Source organism: Patagioenas fasciata, chromosome 1, assembly GCF_037038585.1.
Source record: "Patagioenas fasciata isolate bPatFas1 chromosome 1, bPatFas1.hap1, whole genome shotgun sequence".
Taxonomy (NCBI): Eukaryota; Metazoa; Chordata; class Aves; order Columbiformes; family Columbidae; genus Patagioenas; species Patagioenas fasciata.
In genome coordinates this window covers 89,305,181-89,326,165 of record NC_092520.1, presented here as the reverse complement: position 1 = coordinate 89,326,165, position 20,985 = coordinate 89,305,181, and the positions used below count along the sequence as shown (strand labels likewise).

The window sequence follows — 20,985 nt, the reverse complement described above, 5'->3', positions numbered from 1 at the left end:
AACAGTCAGCAAGACAGGAAACCAGCTTGAGAGTGCCAGCAGTCGGGAATGGCTGAATTGGCAGTCTGAAGCCTCAGTCTTCTTAACGCAGTGGAGCATTTTTTCTGGTCACGTCTTTGTATTTCTTTGGAGATCGTGCCTCAGTGAGAACAGGGTTCAAGCTTCAACAGAAATGAAATCTTACTGCAAACCTCATTGCTTTCCTGTTCAAGAGTAAAATATACTACAGGTTTGAGGTGTGTGAAGTTCAGAAATGTCTGTGGAGAATGTGCAAAGCTCTTCAAAACAATAGAAGTATTGACCTGTTCCCCCCCATGTATTTGGAGATGGTAGAAACCAGTTTTGTTACTTCGTTTTGGGACCACATTGCTGAGCTACTGTAGTTCAGATTTCAAGTAACAGCATTTCACCCATGGTAGTAGAAGTCAGAGCTTGGCAAGTAGTTGTGTCACACCATCAGCAAGGTGTTAATGCCCTTACTCACGTTAAGTAGACATTATTTTTTCATTTCATGTTGAAAGCCTCATTCATACAGTATGTGGACAAGAATGCGTGGTGATTATTTACCCTTTTGACCCTGTGACAGTATCTAGTTGAGCTGGGTGCTCTTTGCTCATGTCTGGGCTGTTATGCAAGCAGGTTTGGAGACTTGCTGGTGTGATGTGTGGTGCAGAGGGGCACGGGCATGTTCCAGCTGCGCAGTGTTCTGGATTGGAGAGCACATGGAGGATTACAGTCCTTCATACTCTGTTGTTTAAAATTCAAAATGGACACATCTCAGAAGATTCATAATCGCATGGACCTTTAAAATTTATTCTAAGGCGTCCTTTGCTCAGCATGCCTTTCAGTGCTTGGAAGTGCACATCCCATTTTTGCTTGAATAAGGTCTTAAATATTGGTGTTGAAATTTTGTTGGATATGATTTGACTTGATGTTATGCCACAACAGTGTTGTTCTCTAGGGATTAGCATCATTGTGGTCAGTTGAGTCATTGGGAGAAATTTGAAGTGGTTCTGGTTTCTCCATTTGGCAACCATCCTAATCCTTTTGAAATTGTTCTTTTTTAAGAGAAGGAAAAAAAAAAGGCTTTTCATTTTTCTGGCTTTCTTTGAGTTGGTGGATTGAGTCTTTCTGCTAGAGAAGTCGGTGTCAGGGTTCCCATTGACTTCAGTGGAGCATGCAGTACAAGGCCTCAAAAACTGTTTTGCCATCTGTGTGGGAACAGACTGCAGGAGGAAGAAGGCTGGCAAGAAAATGTTTAGCTTTTTTTGTGGGGGATGGAGCACTAAAACAGTATGTTCTTTGGTTTGCATGCTTTCGAGATGCTTCCGTTAAACTTACAGATGCCTATAGACAGCCCAATGACTGGGAGCTTTCTGCACATCCGTATTTGGTGCTTATACACCAATTTATGAGCAGCTTCTGTCAGAACCTTTGTGCTCCTGATCTCTGCAAGGTTCAGTAGCCAGCTCTGCAGCAATGTTCATTAGCTGCAAGTGAAAAAATTTACTCAAAAGCTTTTTCTCCTAACCTCTCCTGTGCTGTGTGAACAACTTGGAGCCTGTGAGTAGTAGGGCTTGCTGTGAATGTGCTATGGGGGAGTGTGGGTCTGAGGGGCTGTGAGCAGCACCTCCTGTGTTCTCGCTGCTGGAAAATAAACCAAGCCAACTACTTCTGCTACTGTGACACAGCAGCAGAGGAAGATTTTCTGCTACGTGGGTTTTCACTCTCAAAATGCAGTAATAAGGCATTATGATGTTACTACAAAAGAGTGCAAACCGAGTGATAAGCAGCTGAATTGCTCTGGGGGGTGCTGCGTGTGTCCTTCTGTTTCAGACCCAGGGCTAACTCAGCAGGCGTGGTGCCTGTGTGTGTGCAGTCCGGCAGACTTGGAAGTCTGTTGTAGAAAAAGGATGTTAGGGCTTGGCTTTGTGGCAAAGCACGGATGATGATGATGCCTGCTTCATTTCTTGCTTTGCTTTCGAACTGGCAGTCACCCGGGGACTCCAGGGCAGAGCTTCACCTGAGGGATCCTTGGCTGAGAGCCCTTGTTCTCAAAAGGGGAGGTGGCTGGGAGCTCCTCCTGTTAAATACCCACATGGACATCATTCACAAGGTCAGGATGATGGCTTATTTCTTTAGCAGCTACAGTATTTAGCAGAAAATTTGGATTAGTTGGGTTTTAAGTCCAATTTAGCAACTGGAAATGATGGTACAAACCAGTTTACTAAAATAAGTGAGAATTTTTATATCTTTCTTGGACAAATTTTCAAGCTTTTTTGCAAAGACATCTGCAGGGTACAGTTGTTAGAGACCTCTCCATACCCTTTTTATCTTCTGTCACTCCGGGGATTTGAAATGTTATGAAGCACACAATTAGAGAAAAAAATAAGTGCGTTTTATGAGTAAAAGTGAATTCTAAGTGGCCTGGGGAGCCATAATACTTTTAATAGTCAGTGAAGATTTCTTAGTATCCTCTTGGACATTAGCTTTCAGTAATGCTTTGTGAGTATTATGAAAGACACAAGCAGTAGGTCCTGTTCGAGATAAAGCAGAATTTTCGCCAGGTATGCATGAGCTGCTTGCTTGACAGATTTACTTTGTTGTGTGGCCTGCTGAGGCCTCCATTGCCTGGCACTCCCATTGCCCTTTACTGACTCTCCCCCCCTGTCCCTTTTCCACCAACATGATTTTCTGTGTTCCCTGGCCCAAAAGGAGCTGGTTGTGTGGGAGTTCACAAAAGACAACAGTAATTAAAGGAGGAATGAGGCTGAAAAAGCCCTGTTCTTTGAAAATATCCTTACTTCAAAGCTGAACACATGAAGCAAGTGAAAATGTTATGGAAGTTCTCTGGTCTCCTAAAGTGTGGTGTCTACATTTTTGAAATGTTTCCAATAGTTTGTTTCTTAGTGCCTTTTTTTTTTTTAGGAGTGCAGGAAGCATATAAGCATATCCTTGTACAAACATTTGTATCATAAGAGTTTTTCTGCATTTGAAAATTATTTCAGGTTAAAGCATAATGCAAGTTCAAGACAAAATCCTGAATAAGTCTGTGTGGGTCTAAACAGGCTGAAGTACATTTGTTTGTTTTAGTCAGCTTTTGTACTGGAATTTATTGCTGGTGTTTTGGAGCATTGTTGTTTTATAGCATCCTCTATTTGAAACACGGACACATGTGAAATGAAAAAGACTGAATCAACTTCTGTCTTGGTATCAGCTCCAAATTACAGTTCCCTTGAATATGTAGGGCTTCAGAAAATTCTTAGTGACAGTTTCTATAGATGAGCTTTGACAGTGAACTTCATTTTATCTGACATATAGTTAATATGGGTAATGGAAGTAAGAAATGCCTTATTTTTATCTTCAGTGATGTATTGTCCAGGTTACTGTCCTAAGAGAGCAGTCTGCAGGCAGAGGAACTGTATCTGTGCAAGACCGTAGTATGGCAGTTCTGATTACTCTGGACCAAATGTTATGAGAAAGACTTAAGAACTTAGAGAGAAACACAAATTCAGAAATATTTGTGAAGAAAGATATGATTTCTTTAGGAGGCAACTTACAGTGTTTTATACTGATACTAAATATTCTGTGTTTGTGTTTCAAAGCTATAATCTATATAATGTCTATCTCATGAAGAACAAGAATTGTTAAAAAACATTGCTGCTCAATTTAAAAGAAAAAAATACAGTGTCATCTTTGAGCCAGTGAAGTAAATACTGTAGATATCCTGCTTCAAAGGACCAGTCAAAGACATGGAAATATGAAACAATGAATGCATGTTCCTGTGCTATTCACAAACAAGGAATGTTACGGTTCTGAATCTTTTCTGAAGATGTGCTCACTATAGCTTCATTTCTCATGTTCAACTTAATTTTTTTTTCAGAGTCAAATGCTTTAGAACATCGGGTAGTCTGTTTCTGATTGACATGTTTCCCAAGCTTTTTCTGTATTCCTTTCACTGCAGGGCTAAATCATGCATGGATTTCTTGTATTCTGGATGGTGGAGTACAACCACTATTTCAGAATATACCATTATATTACCACTTCATGTTCTTGATACTAGAGCCTGAAGTTGATTTCATGAAAAGAGAAGTCACAGCCGCATTCGTCTCTCGGGGCATGCATGCAACTGAATCCAGGCTTTTAGATTAATAAATTGCCCTTTGGCTAGTTCCGCAGTAAACTCAAGAATGCATAAATTAATTAGATTATTAAAAATGAGTTCCCTGGCCTGTTACTTTGTGACAGTTCTTGCATGGCCCCGAGGACAATTTTGACATAAAGTAGGTCATTTTGTAAGCAGTGGAACTTGGAAGTAGTTGAATAGAGAACAGTTATATTTTTTCAAGTATATTTTCATAGATTTTATGCTACTTTTTAGGTACGTTTTGTACTGTGATTTACTCAACAAACGTAACTAACAACTTAGTTATAGTCACGTATGTTCCCATTTGACAGAAAAGTAGGAGGTTTCTTTAGGTGAAGCTTGTGAGACTAGTTCATGTAGGTAATTTGATAATTTAAAATGTGTATTATAGCCCACATACATTGATGATTCCTTTCAAAACCTGCAGAAAAGGAAATTGTAACTTTCCACATATAGTGATTTTCACAAAGCTATTAAATTGTTTTATTTCATGCCTTCAGAATCGTACCCCATCTTTGGGCAGAAATTGCTGTACAAGGTCTGGTTCTTTCCCTGTGGGCCCTTTTTGAAATGTATCGTGCATCTTCATAGTGATAATACAACAAAAAGAAAGATCAGGCTTTGTTTGTAGTTGTCTGTTTGGGTTTTTTTAATTCTTTTTTCTTTCAATGTTCGCATTTTTAAAAGAGTAGTCCTACCAAGGACTGTTCCTGAATATGTAAGTCAGGTGGCTTGTTGTCCCTTGGATGCTAGTGCTGTAGCCAACACAGTTTCATTAAACACTCTTCTTTCATATTAGTTGTCTTATACAGATCACTGACACTCTGTGTATTGATGTGATCAAGGAAGGAGCTGCTGCCCAGAGAGCACTGTGTCTCACTTTCCTCCCACTGACATGTGCTGTCGGAGGGATGGCAGCCTGCAAGAGGATCCAGAAAACCAGAACTGGCCTCTCTGGCTGCTTATTCTGTCCCACCTTCCTTGATATGGTGACAGAGTGTTTCAGGCAACCCTTAAAGAGGGAATGGGATGGATGAAATCTTGTATTGTGCCTGAAGGAGGTTTGTTTTGTTTTGTTTTTTTAACTTAATTCTGGCTGCCTGTTTTTTCCCTCTTGGGAGGACAACAGTCCTCATCCTTTGCACGTGCTATGTTACTTTGAGTTAAAAATAACCTGTTAACTTGATTAGGTAGTATAGCATCTAATACTTAACCTGATTCCTGCAGAAATTTAATTAAAAGAAACAAACAACAAAAACAAAAAGCCAAGAATTCACCCTCCCCGGTAAAACCAGTCATTGCTTAATTGCTTCTAGCAGCGCTGTAGAGTAACAGGCAGATGTAGTTTCATCTTCTGTGTTTGTACTTGAGCAGAGTAAAACTGTGAAAGGGTTTATGGTGGCATGAATAAGTGGACTTTGCTGTGTCTGTGAATAGCAATTTCTGCCTACAGAGAAATAGAAGTGCTTGTTGAATTTAAAGCAGTCAGTGCTTAAGATGGACAGGGAAGTAGCTTAGAAGAGACCATAAGTCCAACCCTGTTTATTCTGAGGTTTTACAGTATTAGCAGCTGGAAATCCTCTGTAATTAGATGAGAGAGACTTTAGGGACCTAGTGTGGTAAACAGAGTTTGCCTAACAGGGCTCAGATTTTTGGTTTGGTTTTCTTATTGCATGCAAACATATTTGTGTCATAAAGTCATGGACTTGAAAGGCAGTGAGGAGAATGTGGTTGACTGTGCACCCATATTTCTGCTTACATAGGCTTCTGCTTTTCTGGTGTTGAGAGGAAAGCACTCAGAGGAAGCCAGTGTGTGAGGGCTCGGTTAAGTCTGTGCTAATGGTCGGAGAGCCGTGTGTGCGAATTGATGTTGAGCAGGCTGCCTCACATCGGGCACCTTTTCTGATTGCTTCAATTACAAGATAAGCGGCGGTCTTCCATAAAATTCCAGATAAAAAGCACGTTGGGGGGTTTCAAGAGAGGAGATTGTGTATATATGAAGCTTCTTGTGGGCAAACCAGCCCAACTAGCCACTGTTCTAAAACCAGCTCATGTTTCTACCACTCTCAATACCAAAAGCACTTGGGATGCTGTACCGGGATTTTGTACATACCCTCATCATGGTGAAAAGCAGCAGGTGTGTGTCCTCATGACCAGGAGTGAAACCGCAGCAACGTCTTGATCTCTTCTCCATCTCTGCTCCCATGTTCTCTCCTCATCTGTGGATAATACCTAGAAGATAAATGATCTACTCACACACACACCCCTGTTCTTTGTTGTTTTGTTTTTGTTTCTGTTTTGTTTTTTTTTCCATGGCCTAGGATCAATAATGAAGGAAACTATTTGAGTGTTGAAATGTATGCTGGCTTTGCATGCTCGCAGGAAAAAAATAAAGAGGTTTAAAAGATGCTTAAGAGAAGAGGAAAGAGGATTTGCCTCTTAGCACAGGACTTAAGAGTCACAGGTTAGGCAGACAGTTTAGAAACGGGAACCAAGAGGGTGCCAGAATAGGTGACTGAAGCAGCAAGAGCTGGGGTGCGAGGAGTGGGAATAGAGGGTGAGTTTCATGGCAGGAAACTCTTGAACAGCAGCTCTGTGTGTAATAGTGAAGCAGCTGAGTTACTGGAAGAGAGGAGGATGATTTCTCAGATGAGTCCTTAAAAACAGTTTTAAGAGCAATATGTGAAACTCCTAGATAAGGGTTGATGAGCGAGGCTGTAGCCATTAAGAACTGAAGGATGTCAGGGATGGTTGCTAGGTGATGTGTCTGGAGATAAGAAGTATTATGTCTTTGGAAACTTGTCCTCAGGGTTGAATTAAAAGAAATAATTATCTGGCTGGTTTGGAAGACACTCAGCCTGGGATTATTTATTTACTGTAAGTAATAGGGTGTGGTTTTGCTTTTAAGGATTGATTACTTTTCTTTTAACTGCCAGGTTAAAAGGGTTCTCTATTCCCAAGTGGCAGCTGGCAACTACTGTGAACATTTGAGATGTTATGCTGATTAAGTTGCAGAAGCAGATACCTGGGACTTTGTGGGCAGAGCTATTCCTTCTTGGTCACCTTGCTTTTTGTCAGGTTGGCTCATGGCAGCGAATTTGGAAACTGCTCCAATGTATCTGGTGCTGGGTTTGACTTTCCTGTCATGATCCTCTTTGATTTTTGCTGAGGATAGGTTAGCCAGAAAGAACACAGCACTATTCCTGCGTAATAACTCTGAGAAAAAGTAGAAGAGACTAGGATGTGATGGTTGGGAGATGAGCCAATGTGGCAATATGCAGTTCACCTCTTGTGAAAAACAACAGCTGCTCTTTGGACCTCGGAGGCTCTCTGGAGTACTTTACTTGACCACACATTGCATGGTTTTTGTGTTGGTGTGTTAAAATCTTTCTAAAGCTTGCGCAGCTTCTTTTCTCTGCTTTACCTGTTGATTTGGTAGAGGGGTTGTGCCCATGCCTTTAACCATGTGAGAAGACTGCAGAGCTGATGCACCATAGGCTTGCTGTGCTGTATGGTTACGGTGAGTGTTGTTTCACCTGGTAAGCCTACACGTCTAATCAGGAGTTAGAGCTAGGGCAGAGGCACACAAAGCAAGGGTTAAAAACCTTAACTTGGGACAGCAGTTGCTGAAGAAACAGGCAAAAAAATTAGGACAGCTGGTTGAAGTGAGTGGGAGTGTAAAGGTAATAAGCATCCGTAGTTGCATGTTTTAAGTGCCTGCAATGTAATGTCTTTTTCCTTTATTTGTAAATAAGACAGTCAAGGGGCAGTCTTTGCACAAGAGTTTGAGGCTTATAGTCTTTTTTTCAATGATTTTTTTAGTTTGACATCATTTTTAGCCTTTAAGTTACATGACTTGGCAGCAGAAACTAAAAAAAAAAAGTAACCAGACTCTCAAAAATTCATACTTCTGAAGTCCAAATACTGAGTTTAGAATATTGATGAATATATAAAATTACATTATCCTAATATCCTCTATAGTCATATAGAGAAGTAGTTGTAAAAAACAGTATAAAGTAGAATATTTTGACATGAGATGTATAATAACTGCATGTGTAGAGCCGCTTGTTTTGCAGATACAGATTGCAGGATTGAGAACACAGGGTATTTAAGTCAGGGCTGGCTTTGCTTGTGTCATTGCTGCTCATGTGATGCCTCGACTTCTGCAGCTCATCTGGAACAGCTGGGACTCCGCAGTGTTGCTGCTTCCAAAGTCATAGATCAGAAAGTTTGCAGAGATATTGTGCATGGACACGCAGAAATAGTTATAGTATAATTCCTCTGAGGCGATGTACCAAACTCTTGACAAATGAGAGCAGTGTGTCTGCTTGTTACTGTTCTTCGTAACATATCTATGCGAAATACTGGGAAGCAACTGGTGTTTTGTTTTTCTGTGGTTTTAACATGTAGGTTGCTTTCTGCTCTCTGACAGGAAAATCCTCAAAAGGATTAAATATGTTTATTTAAAGTGATACTCTAAAAAGGAATAAAAATAGTTTTGACCCAACTGTCATTTGTTAATCTGGAACTGAAGGTTTGGGGTTTTTTTTTGTAGTTGAAGTGTTGTTTAGCTATCCTTCAGATACACTAGCTGTTAAAAGACATTTTCCACAAGCAGTATTAAGACCACAGTCTTCCTAGACACTGGTTATTAAATATGTGTATTCTTTTGTGCTTGCACTTTGCAGAGTACTTCACTGAAGTGATAAAAAAAGTCTTTGTCCATTTACATCACAGAGGTAGATAGTCACCTGTGTCACATCCATGATTTTTGTTTACAATTTTAAAAAGCAAATTGTCTGAACGTTTCTGTGAATGGCTCGCAATGTTAAAGTAACACAAATATTTTAAGTATAGAACATTCAAAGTACAAAGTTTCATGGTCCAGTTGGAAGGGAACTTGTCCACAGACAGACTTGCTTGGTTGCCTTTTTTCAGGGAATTGTGAGGAAGGAGAGCGGACATGGAGAGTCTGGATGTAATCAAACTGTATCCTAGTTTGAGTTATCATCACCTTTCTTTAAGTAAATCAAACCATTCAAACGATTCAAGTTGCTAAAGATGCAACTGCTGAATCCACCCTAATTTCTGTTCTGACTGTTTACAGCAGTATTTTTTTTAATTTCTTTTATCTGTATGAATATTCCTTTCTAACATTTCTATGGCCAGTCTTGCATTCAGTTTTTAATGCACATACTCTCACTGACTGCCTGGGACAGATTTCAAGCAGAATGCCAGCTCATAAATACCTGTCAGATCGGAGGCACAATAGCACCGGTTCTTCAGTGGCACATTGCAGGGAGACTGGACAAGGTGCTTTTGGAGCAACTGTGGAGCCTTTTCTTTTTGTGAGAGTAGAGAGTTGAGGCTTACATCTGAATTCAAGCTGGCATCAAAGTCCTGCTGTGCCAGGTGCTGAAGCTTAAGGTAAAAGGAAGATCTAGAAACCAAATGTCTGTTCTAATTGTTTTGATAAACCAAGACATCATGAGTAGGTACAGCAAACAACTGAAGGATTAACTAAAAAGAATAGAAGGAAATTATAATAAGAAAATGTGTCCACTCCAGACTGATGCAGCATTCGGTGGCAATTAAATTGATAGACATCTGGTATTTGGAACAGTCAGAATTCAAACTGATGTGGGATGCACTTTGGAGAAAAATACCAAGATGTTCAAATTAAAAAAAAGCAATTGATTACAAGTTAATTTTTGCACCTTAATTTTAAACAATTTTGCTTTTGCCTTTTGCCCAGGTTCTCTGCCATTACGAATTGCTGGTGAAGATCTACACCAATTCCAGATTACGCTTTATAGTTTTTAGTCTAAGATACTGGGTTTTTTTCCTTTGTTTTTTTTAAAATACATGTTAAAATATGCCGCCACCCTGCATTTTACAAGAGATGTGTGTCTATGTGTGTTATGTGCAAGTGTGTGCATATGTGTGTTCCATTGAATGGTTTCTGTGGTCAGAGAATACTCCATTACTAACTTGGACCATTTGTTACTCTAAAACTGAATCTTTTTCTCTTCCCTATGATGATTCTGCTTTTGGAATATGCAGGAAAAGATCCTTAATTTCAAGCAGAAGTAAGAATAAATCTGTGTCTCTTAATTCCAATCATATACATTATGGTAGTACTTCAAGATTTATATACTCTTATTTCTATTGCTGTTGGTGTTTTAATTGTGTAATAAAAAATGCAGAAGTAAAATGAAATAGCTCCACTAACCACCTAGTCGCCAGCTAACCTTGTAAACCTTTCAAAAATTTATTTGAAAACATGATAAAAGAAGCAATATTCTGAACGGTCAGAATTACTCTAGATGATGAGTGGCATAATGAATAATATCAAGAGGTTAAATACTATGCTTTTTAATCTAAATGTTTTTTTTTTTAGTGTCAGTGATGACTCTGTCTCATACGATTATGGTGAAGTATTACTTCAAGATTGCACCAAGATGTATAGAGTTTGTTTGCTTCTGCTGAGCGTGTATGCCTGGGTAGAGAAACCTATCTATATAATTATCTATCAGGGATTGATTTTAAAAAAAAAAAAAGTATATCTCTCAGAGATTTCAGTTGCATTTAATGCTGGTATTTGAGTGCTGGCAGGGGTTACCCATAGAGGCTATGGAGTCTCCATCCTTGAGATATTAAAAAGCCATCTGGACATAGTCCTGGCACCTGGCTCTGGGTGGCCCTGCTTGAGCAGGGGAGTGGGGCCAGATGACCCCAGAGATCCCTTCCCACCTCAGCCATGCTGTGATTCTGTATGAATCAGGGCGATCATCAAAGACAGCTAGCATGGTTCATAGGATGTGTTTCCAAGTATTATTGCAGTAGCTGAGGACTGTTCTTGTTAGGTAGGTGTTTCCTGTTTAAACAGAGAAACCTCTAGTAGTGGGTAGGCTACTTGGAGAAACACCCTCAGGGTCACAGTTGTTCAGTCTCAACACTCAGCAACTCCCTCTTCTTAGCTGTTTATGTGACAGGTTAAGACATTCAACAAATTTTAAATTTCTGGAGGGAATTGTAAACTGCAGCCAGGCTTGGCCATGCTAAATGGAGTTGAGCACTTTCTCCATGTGGAATATGTGGTGATCTCGTTGTTCTTCGATGACTCTTTGAACTCCTTCCAGTGTATCCAAGTCCTCCTGAACTGCTGGTCCTGGTGTTCCAGGAGGAGCCATGCCTGGCTCCTGCCTGCAGTGTGCCCTCAGCAGCTGACACTGGTCCCTGGCTGTCATTCCCTGCCCCAGCCATCCTTCCTCAAATGGCCTGTCGTGGTTGAGATGGACAAACGACATGGACCAAGTTCTTCCAGGATGAAAGTAGTAGATGCCATTTATTGCCACAAGTGCATTTTTATACAGTTTTACCAATTCATGTGTCTCTTCACTATTTGTTACAAGTTACAGCAGTAACATCTCATTGGCTAATTTTGCTATCATCAGTGTTACTCTTCTACTCCCTTCTCTCTCACGGGTACATCCTTAACATCTCCGGATACTCCTTTACTCCCATCTTTCTCACGGGTAGGCCTTCATATCTTCAAGGCTAATTTCTGTTCCCATGCCCTCCGTCAGGGAATCCACGGACCCACCGTAGTCCCACAATGGCATCCCCATCCTGTGCAAGGGGCCTGGGACTGGCTGTGCCAAAAGGCCTCTCAGCTGGTCTCCTTCCTTCTCACAGGCAGGAGTGATGGCTGTGGTGGTGGTGGCCCATCCAAGTCTTGGTTTAATTGTTTTCTCTGCCCCCTAACTTCATATCTTTTTTTTTTTCCCAGATTTGTTTCAAAATAATCCCAAATCTCCTGTTAGTTTACACATATTTGAGGTTGTCATAACACTGTCACCATTGTATCATCAACAGCTTTGTATGTAGACAGATCAAAAAGCCCTTTCTTTCATTAAGCACATGTACATTTTAGTCCTAAATCCATGTGTCATTGGACTTGGTAGTGATAAACACAAATGTAAACAAGATTACATTGAATTCTGAGTAGCCTGAGTGCAGAGGCTTTTTAGATTTTTTTGTTTCTGAAGTCCAAATGTAAGGAAACTTAGTAATGACAATGGGAGTAAATTAAGATCTACCACTAACTTCTGATTGCTGGTTAAAATTTTTAGAGTTTGTTGACCTCTGTTTCTTCCACTGCTGCTTTAAAATGTACTAAAAGAATTACTCTGCAGCAAGTTATGATAACACTGGAAGTTTGGATCTCCTGTAACTTTCTAGAGCTGCTTGCTCTGACTCTATAGAAGGATCAGTGGCTCATTAGGGACACTATAAATAAATACGGGGCTCATTTTTCTGTGCCACTAAGTAGGTCCCACTTCAGTTCAGAGCAAATACCTTATGTAAGTCTAGTGAGGGGAACTTTCCTCAGAGCATACATGTTGCTGGCGTAAGCCTATTGATAATGAAATTCAAAGCCTGTTTTCTCTTGTGAAGGGTGGATGGGGCTTTGTGTGAGCTGTCAAAGGAAATTAGGAGTTTAGTAACTGATGTAGAAACAGAAGAAGAGACTTCTTTGTATTTCTTTCTCCTTGTGTATTTCTGACAAATACTGTTAACTATTTAGAATTGGGTCCACTGTACTAACCAGAAGTTAAAAATATGGGTTTGGGCAATAGTGAAAATGAAAATAATATATTCATATCCATTCCCTCCCCCTTCATCTTATTGTTCCGATAAGGAATTACAGTAATAGTTTAGTCTTGCTCATTAGAAATTCACCTCAGGAAAGCAACTAAGTTTGTCTTTGTTCTCAAGGATCAGAATCCTACTTTCTATCATTTTAAAGCTGTGTACGTATTCCTGTGGGTGCATAAATTGGTTTGAAGCTTCTAAGTTTCTTTTTTAACATTGCAATCCAGCAATTGTGTAATTTTGTAGTTGTCTTTATTTAAGACATTTACATCCTCTGTACGTGACAAGTGACGCTTAACCCTGAGGAATGTTTAAAATGTGCCTGATGAGAATGTGTCAGTGACCCTGTGATACACAAGCGTGTGTTTCGTGACAGCATCTGGTATTACGTAACCATGGGCTGTAATTATTCAGATGTGGTGTCTGCAAACTGATGGAGCTTGGATGACGGTAGCATGATGATGCTAAAGGCAGTGTCCAGAGAAAATCAAATTGTTCTCTTGCACCTTGCCCTTTAGCTCTAGAGGCAGCTGCCGTGCCTTCTGATATAATATTTACACAGCAGTCGAGGTGTGAAATTGCGTGCCATGGTGACATCCTAATCTATTTTGGCAGTGTTGTGATAAGTCGAGAGCATGAACATGTACAGACCTGTTTGGTGAAACTGGGGGGGACCCAAGGGAAAAGATAAAGATATTGGAGAGGAAAGGGGAGCTTTCCTTGGATTTGCAACCTTGCTGTTACGGTTCAGAGTTCAGTCTTTGAAGCACTGGTGGGGGCGCAGCAAGTTCCTCTGAAGCTGCTTTCTGTGAGTAGTGTAAAAATAGTGGTACATTTGTAATCAGCCCTGGCCACCTGCTGACAAAAAGAACGAAGCAAAGCTACACGCTTCTGAGTGCAAGAAACTTTCACCCTTAAGTTTTCCGTTCTACTCTGTTAACTTCCCCTAAGTGGGTTGTGTCTCATCTGCTGGGTTAGCACAGAAGGCTGCATCTGAAGCCTCTGCACATGCTTTAACCATCCACTGCAGTGAGCTGAGGGTGCTGTCCAAGCTGACAAAAAAATGTATCAGATGGCTTCTATGATGTGCTTATGCAAAGCAGGAAGTATCTGAATAAAAAATGCTGGTTTGTGATATAAGGCAAGGTTGACGTTCAGTCTCTTCAGCATAAAGTGCATTGCTTAAGTAGTGTTTCTCTAGTTATTTTCTTGGCATTGTTATTGTACCTGGCCTTGTTTTGTGCATTAGCCTCTTAATATAGTTCAAATTTACAATTTGCTAGCCCGCTTTCTTGTCTTTTAATGAAAATGAGAAGTTCTTCCCAAGTCTTTCCAATCACGCTTTGATTACTTCCTGTTGCTACCGTGCCCGTGGACCAGGCCACAGTCATTCAGAGGCTACCGGTCTGAAATCTGAAAAGACCATACTCTTGTTCATTAGTGTCTTTTAAGGTTTGAAACTTTTACTTGAGCTGCATTTAAATAGCCTGCTTGCTTCATTTTTGCCACGATTATATTTTAAACCTTCGGTCAGGGGAGTGCCAGAAGGCACTGGCGCACTGAGATGCAGTGTGCTTGGGGGAAATACCAAGTTGAGACAAATCCTTTTTCCTCAGGGATCTTACAGTGGTTTTCCAGGCATCAGTTGTGCGTTCTCAGAATTCACCCAGTCTTGACCCAACCCTCTTTAGTTGGGATTATGTTCCTTTTCTGCAGGGTGTTTTTGGACCATCTCCAATTACTTATTTTTCCTCGGGCTTGTTCCTATTTCTGCTTTTCTTTTCCACTGGTAGGTATGAGTAGCTTGTAGTTTTCAGTCCACTTAAATCCTCAGATCTGACATACTCAGAAGTTGGTAAGGATTGCTTGAGGAAAGGCAAAGGAAGACTAGTCCTTTCTGAATGTCATGTTAGGGCTGATAGATTGCCGATTTGAAAAATCCAAAGCGAGTGCCGTAGGCTGTGCTAGCGACTGGTGTGGTACAATCAGAGCTGAGAGTGCGGAGTGAAGCAGCTGGGGCTGAGCATCCATGCTGGAAGCATTTTGCAGTCTTTGCTTTGGTTAGCTCTAGCCTGGTGGTGTGGAGTAACCATCCATTAGGTGTGTGCCAGGAACACGTCTTCCCGTCTGGTTTTATCCACGAGGAATCTGGTTTGCATGACTGAAACTCCTCCACATCGTGAACTGCGGTGGGGTGTGAGATAAGATGATCCCGAGAGATTGAAATGTGCACGTGGATGCCTTTGTGGAAAGTGTTGGATAAAGACACTGAGTGGGATAAAAAGCCAAATATGTAGCTTGATCCAAGTTGTGGCTTGCCAATGAATCAGTCATCCAGTTTGCTGGTGGTATGGTTTTAGGTGAACTGCATTGCAGTATTAAGAGCAGACAGGACTTTGATCTCTGCAATTTAGGGAAGGTGGAAATAGGTTTGTATTGGTGGTGTAAACCTAAATCTGAATACCTGATTCAACAGGCTGTCAATACTGTGAAGACTGCAGTGGGAAAGAGCTATGATGGTGATGATGATACAGACAAATGTAAAAGCATGCTATTAATTCTAGATGTATGGAGATTAGGCCAAATATGCACAGTTTTGCAAGGAGAGTGGAAAAGACGGTATATTAGACAGCTGTTTAGCTGATCTTTAGTTTAGGCAAATGTAACTGGCCAAGTTACATTTTGACAGCTAGCTGTTACCATGAGCATTTTCTGAGTGGGCAACCACGTGTTTTTTCTGATGAACAAACATACCAGCTTTCCAGGTAAGTGCACATACTCATACTGTGAAGTAAATATAATACAGACTGAAAATATAAGAAAATGAGGATTGTATTGTGATATCCACATTACAAACATGTAACAATAGTGCATGACCCAGAGTGACTACTTGAGATGACATCTCTTTTTTTACTTTTAACACTAGGTCTACCCTGAATTACAAATCACCAATGTTGTCGAAGCCAACCAGCCAGTTACGATCCAGAACTGGTGCAAGAGGGGATGGAAGCAATGCAACGGCCACCCCCATATTGTGGTTCCCTACAGGTGTTTGGGTGAGTGACTGAGTTTCTGACTGTTTTTTCCTGATCTTTTTTTTTTTCAGTCCCTTCATTAAATAGAGAGAGAATCTACATAAGTATATTTTACGTCTCTGTATTCTGTGAGGTGGGGTTTGTCCTCTTTTTCAGTCCTTTAGAACTACATTAACTGGAGAGGAAATACTCCTGCTCTTCCTAATACTATTTTCATGAGTGACTGCAACTAGGCTTTTGCTTACTTCCCTGATTTCTGTCACTGTCTGTTCTATCCCCTCTTTTTCTCCCATGTAGACATACATGTATGTGCTCAGTTTACAGTTTTTCGATTATAAGCTATCCATCTTTTTCCCTAAATAAATACCTTTTCCCCCCATTGTATTTTGGATATCTAGTACTTGGTCTCTTGCTGTGAAAGACAACGAGAATCTGTTTTTATTGAAAGCAAGCAAAGGATAGGTTATAAAGTCCCGTGTTTCTTTCTGCAGCTTTATTTTTTAACAGTTGCTTGATATTCTCTCCTGTGTCCTTGGTGCTTTGAATTGATTCACCTATCTAAAAGGGAGATTCAGTCCTTCTTTTTTCTTTTTTTTTTTTTTTTTTACTCTGTTAGCTGTCTCTCTACACTCAGAAAACAGAATCTTATTAATGTGTTGTTTTCATTAACATTCTAGGCACAGCATTTTCTTGAGGTTGTTTTGTGAGCTATTTAAATATATTGCTTTACCCCTGCCATTTGAATTGTGATAAACTGGCTGCCTAGTTTCATGTTTAAATGCTGGAGTTCAGAGTTGGAACTTGCTTTTCTACTAAGCCAGAGCAGCTAAAATGTTGTATGGAAAGCAACTCAGGCCAGTTATGCCATGAAATAAATAACGAAAGAAATCCAGAAAACATGCAATCTTTCTAGAATTTTTGTTCATTTGTGTACCATAGGTAAAACACATGGCACACTCTGCCTGGTCCCCATCCAGTGAGTGTGACAACTTAACAAAGGCAGGACTGCAGAGTAACTCACAAGCATGCTTACCACTGTGGTCAAAGGTGCCAAAATATCATAGCAGAGGTGCAAAATCTATACTAAATAGTATCATGGAAATTTTATTGTTCAGTAAAGTTTCTAGATCTGATGTTTGTATGGATATGAAGTAGGTGTTTCTAGACCTGCAGTATATCATTTTTTGGTGCTACTGCAGGTAAGAATAACTAGTTTATTCTGAGTAAAAGTGTTCAAGAAGAACCCAAATTTCAAGATTTATGGTGGGAGGAAGGACCTGCCTTTACTAGTATGAATCCTGACACCGGGAAGCAACCTACTGCTTTTTGTGTGTTTTCCAGGCTTCTACATGAGTTGTGTTGGTTGCTTCCACCAAAATTTTGAATGCTAAAAGGGACATGCTCTTCTACCCATTTGTTGCTGTGTTTACTTTAGCTTTTCATGCTCAAGATAAAAACATCAGCTCATGATGTCGATACACTTGTAGAGCCAAATAAGCAACTTGTTAGAGGTGAGACAGAACTGCAGTCTCACTTAGCTTCATCATGATGTATTTGATCAGATTCCATGTGAGTGCACTTGCACTAATTGGAGATGTGGCAGAAGAAGATCAGACTAGTGCAACTATAAAAATTAATTTTTGTCATTTCTTGTCATTGTAAGCAAGCTATGAATTATAATCAGGGAACTATTATGCTCAGGACTCTCTGTACTTATGTGGATTTGGTCAGTGCCCTGCAGAACTCACAACCTGATTTAAGATAGGAGACAATGTCATCATAAGAGCAAATGAATATAAATTGGCCATGAATAAATTTAACCTGGAAATTATAAGGACGTTTCTGCAAGAGTAAGGAGCTCCAACAGTCTCTTGGTAAAAGGAATAAGAAGACAAGTAATATAGATGGAAGCTCATAAATTTATGAACAGGACTGTGCAGTTCCCTGCAGGAGTGAGGAACTGGACTTGAACTTTTAAGGTGTCTTTCCAGAACTGTGGTCTTGAATGAAAAATTAACAGGAGTTGAATATCTGTTGTCTTAGGTAGCAAGGTAGGCTTTCCTTGCTGGAGGCAAAAATTTTAAAGACATTTAAGCACCTCGTGCCCATTAATGCTATTTTGTATTTTAAAATATACTATTTTTTTTGGTCTGGTTTCCTTATAATTGAGGCTTATTCAGTTGTGTCTGCATTTATGTGTTTTATTATCCTTCCCCTATGCCACTCTTCATCTTTTGACTCTGAATAGAATAAAACTGATAGAAGCAAAAGCGTTGGATACTGATGTTCCCAAGAGTTTACTGGGGGAAGAGTGGCCATGCAGTTACTCTGACTGGAGGAAAAACAGTGAACGTGACTGTTATCTATAATTTCTCTGTTAAGCAGCCGTCCACTTGTTCTGTGTGGTTGATGTTGGGACTTTCTTGCATGAGGGGAGAAGGCAGGAGGAGCGGGTCATTGTCCCACATGTGAGGCTGGGGGTACAGCCCATCATGGGAAACTGGGCTTAGTACCAGCAACTCGCAGTGTCCTCTCCTGCTGGCTCGCTGCCTTTGTAGTGGTGAAGCTGGTCATAAGATGAACAGATCCTCTGACATGAGAGGAAGTCTTGAAAGAAAAAATAATGGGGTTTTTAACAAAGACTGTTCATTTACTTTCCCTGTTGGACAGTTACCCTTTTAATTTATTACTTTGATTTTTTTGTAGTCTAAAAGTTGTGGTCAAATACCTTGAATACACTTGCTGCCTTGTAGGCAGGGAGATGGTTGAATGCAGTCTGTCAGTGTATCGTGACTTCGATGAAAATTATCTTTTTAAATAACCTTATGCAATATCATGTTGGTTTTCCTTTATTTTGGTAACTAATCTTGTAGCCTGTCCAGACAGCTTAGTATGGGGATACTGATTTTATTTATCATCACCGTAAGCAGTACTATGTCTGTCTCAGAATACTTTTTTCTTTTTTTATTACTTCTTCAGTGTTAAAAGATATTTTTTTTTTTTTAAAGCTGGATCTTGCCTGTCAGCTCTCTGTGTGCTTCCACTGTCCTTGGGGTGGTAGCTGCTAGTGGGTAATTTCAGGAGTCAGGCGCTGACAGTGCCCATTCCTCAGTAATTTTAGTGTAAGTAGACCCTCTCTGTAGACCACCATTAAATCCATTGACTCTGGTAAGAATTAAGATGCCAAAAGAATGGCTGTGGACAGCTCACTGTAGGATTCAGTATTATAAATTTTACTTTGCTGTGAGAGTCACTTTCAGTATCTTGGGTCAGCTTGTAGTTTCTTCCATCTTGACATTTGTTTTCCACAGAGGTGAGAAACACTGAGTGACAGAAATGTGTCTGCTTTCAGGCCAGAGCATCTTCATGGTCCATTTCCTTTCAGTCTTCAGCCTAGGCTTTCTGAGACGTGTAGAGAGTGTGTTGCTACAGTGCTTGGCTGCTCCATTAGTTTTTCCTCTTTGAGACTCGTGCATGATAGTAGTTACTGCAGCTATTTGTAGCAGTATGCTTCAGTAATGCTGATCAGATTTATTAGATTACACAGCTTCGTGCTTTCTTTTCTTAAGTAGATGCAACTAAAACATGAAAGCAATAATTTAAGTAAGGCAAAATGAAAGCCCCTTATTTGAATCAGCCATGCGTCTTTGCAGTGAACACATAAATAGGCCCCCTAAAAATGTTCTAGTTGAACTCAAAGAAGAAAAGCACTACTGGTTTAATTTAATTTTAAGATACAATTTTGTGCCTGTGTGCAGGGCTTTGCGATGTTCTTACAACTGCAAGCTTTGAGAAAATGTTCTCATGCAATAAATCTGATTCACTGATGTATTCATTGCATGCCTCCAGGGCCACAGGGGATTAATGTACAGTTTCAGTTAGTTGAAGAGGGGACACTTATTGTGAAAAAAAAATTGAGTAAATTTTAGTTACCTTTCTGAACACACTGAAGGCATTTGCCTTAAAACTATCTTTATTTTTATCTTCCTGCTTTTAGAAGATGACCTCTACCAGTGTGTGCTTATTCTGGCTCAAAGCTCTGTTAGCCACCTGATGTCAGACATAGGAATAGAAATGGATATTTAGGTCTCTTGAATGATGGTGTCTGACTGCTGTCTTCAAGGGCAAAAAAAGTCTGGGGTTTGAGGAGAGTTTTTAAGCAATACAAGTATTAAAGGATTGAATTATAGTATTTGAGGAGTGTGTTGCTTGGCATGGAGCCATGAATGTGTTTTGGTGCTCGGGCAAAGACGATGAGCCGTGAGATGCGCTGGTAGAAGAGCATGGATCCGCAGCGCTTCCTTGGCGCAATGTGGGTTCTGTGTGCTGGTGTACTTGCACCTGCAGCACACAAAAAGTGGGTACTTTTAAGAAGCAGCCCTCCAAAATGGTGACTAAACTTGATGTGGGGACATGCCACAGGGTTTCATCAGGGCGTGCCAAGAAGCCCATGATTTCCACTTTGTTTTATGGAAACTGTTCTTGAAAAATAACCTGGCCGTGTTAACGTTGGAGTGAGGTTGGCCACTGGCTGCAGCTGGAGGGCAGGACTGGGCAATAAGCAGTTCTGGTTTGCTCTCTCCTCTCTCCTGTCCTGAGGAAAAAAAGCTGGCAAATTTGTGCAGCGTGGGCTCTGAAATTAGGTAGCTCACTCTGTGTTCACATTTGTTGGTGGGAGCGGGCATCCTTGTCCCAATGTCTTGATTCTTTGAATACCTTGGATAAATGTCATTTATTCAGAAAAGTATAGCCATACATTTCATTTACTGTTGGTGAAATATCCCCCAGCCTAGCTGCCCGTTGTGCACAGTAGCCCTGGAGAGGGAGAAGCTAAATGACACAGATGTTTGTGGATCAGTCTGTGGGCATGGTGGTCAAAAAACTGCGAGGTGGGGTAAAGGGGAATCACCAGGGCTCGGATTAGCTGAGCTGTGTGAAGTACTTGCTGGCTCATTCACATGTGACTCCATTTTGTTATCCCATCATGTATGCTGCTGAACACTATTCAGACAGTGTTTGAAGGATCCAGATGTAGTGGAATATCATTATGTATGTAGCCTCTGTCAATCAAAATGGGATTACTTGCAATCATTTGTTCATAAACAAGTGGATTAGTTCATATGACAAGTATATTTTGCTGTTTGG

At 40.4% G+C, this 20,985-nt stretch overlaps 1 protein-coding gene across 4 annotated transcripts in view; it reads left to right on the top strand.

Moving 5' to 3' along the window:
* APP (amyloid beta precursor protein) overlaps positions 1-20,985 on the top strand; it is a 223,254-nt gene that overhangs the window by 55,867 nt on the left and 146,402 nt on the right. For all 4 annotated transcript variants that reach the window (XM_071810212.1, XM_071810209.1, XM_065862654.2 and 1 more), the window contains exon 3: positions 15,732-15,861. In XM_071810212.1, the coding sequence (XP_071666313.1) occupies positions 15,732-15,861 (130 nt within the window). The remainder of the gene's footprint in view (positions 1-15,731; positions 15,862-20,985) is intronic.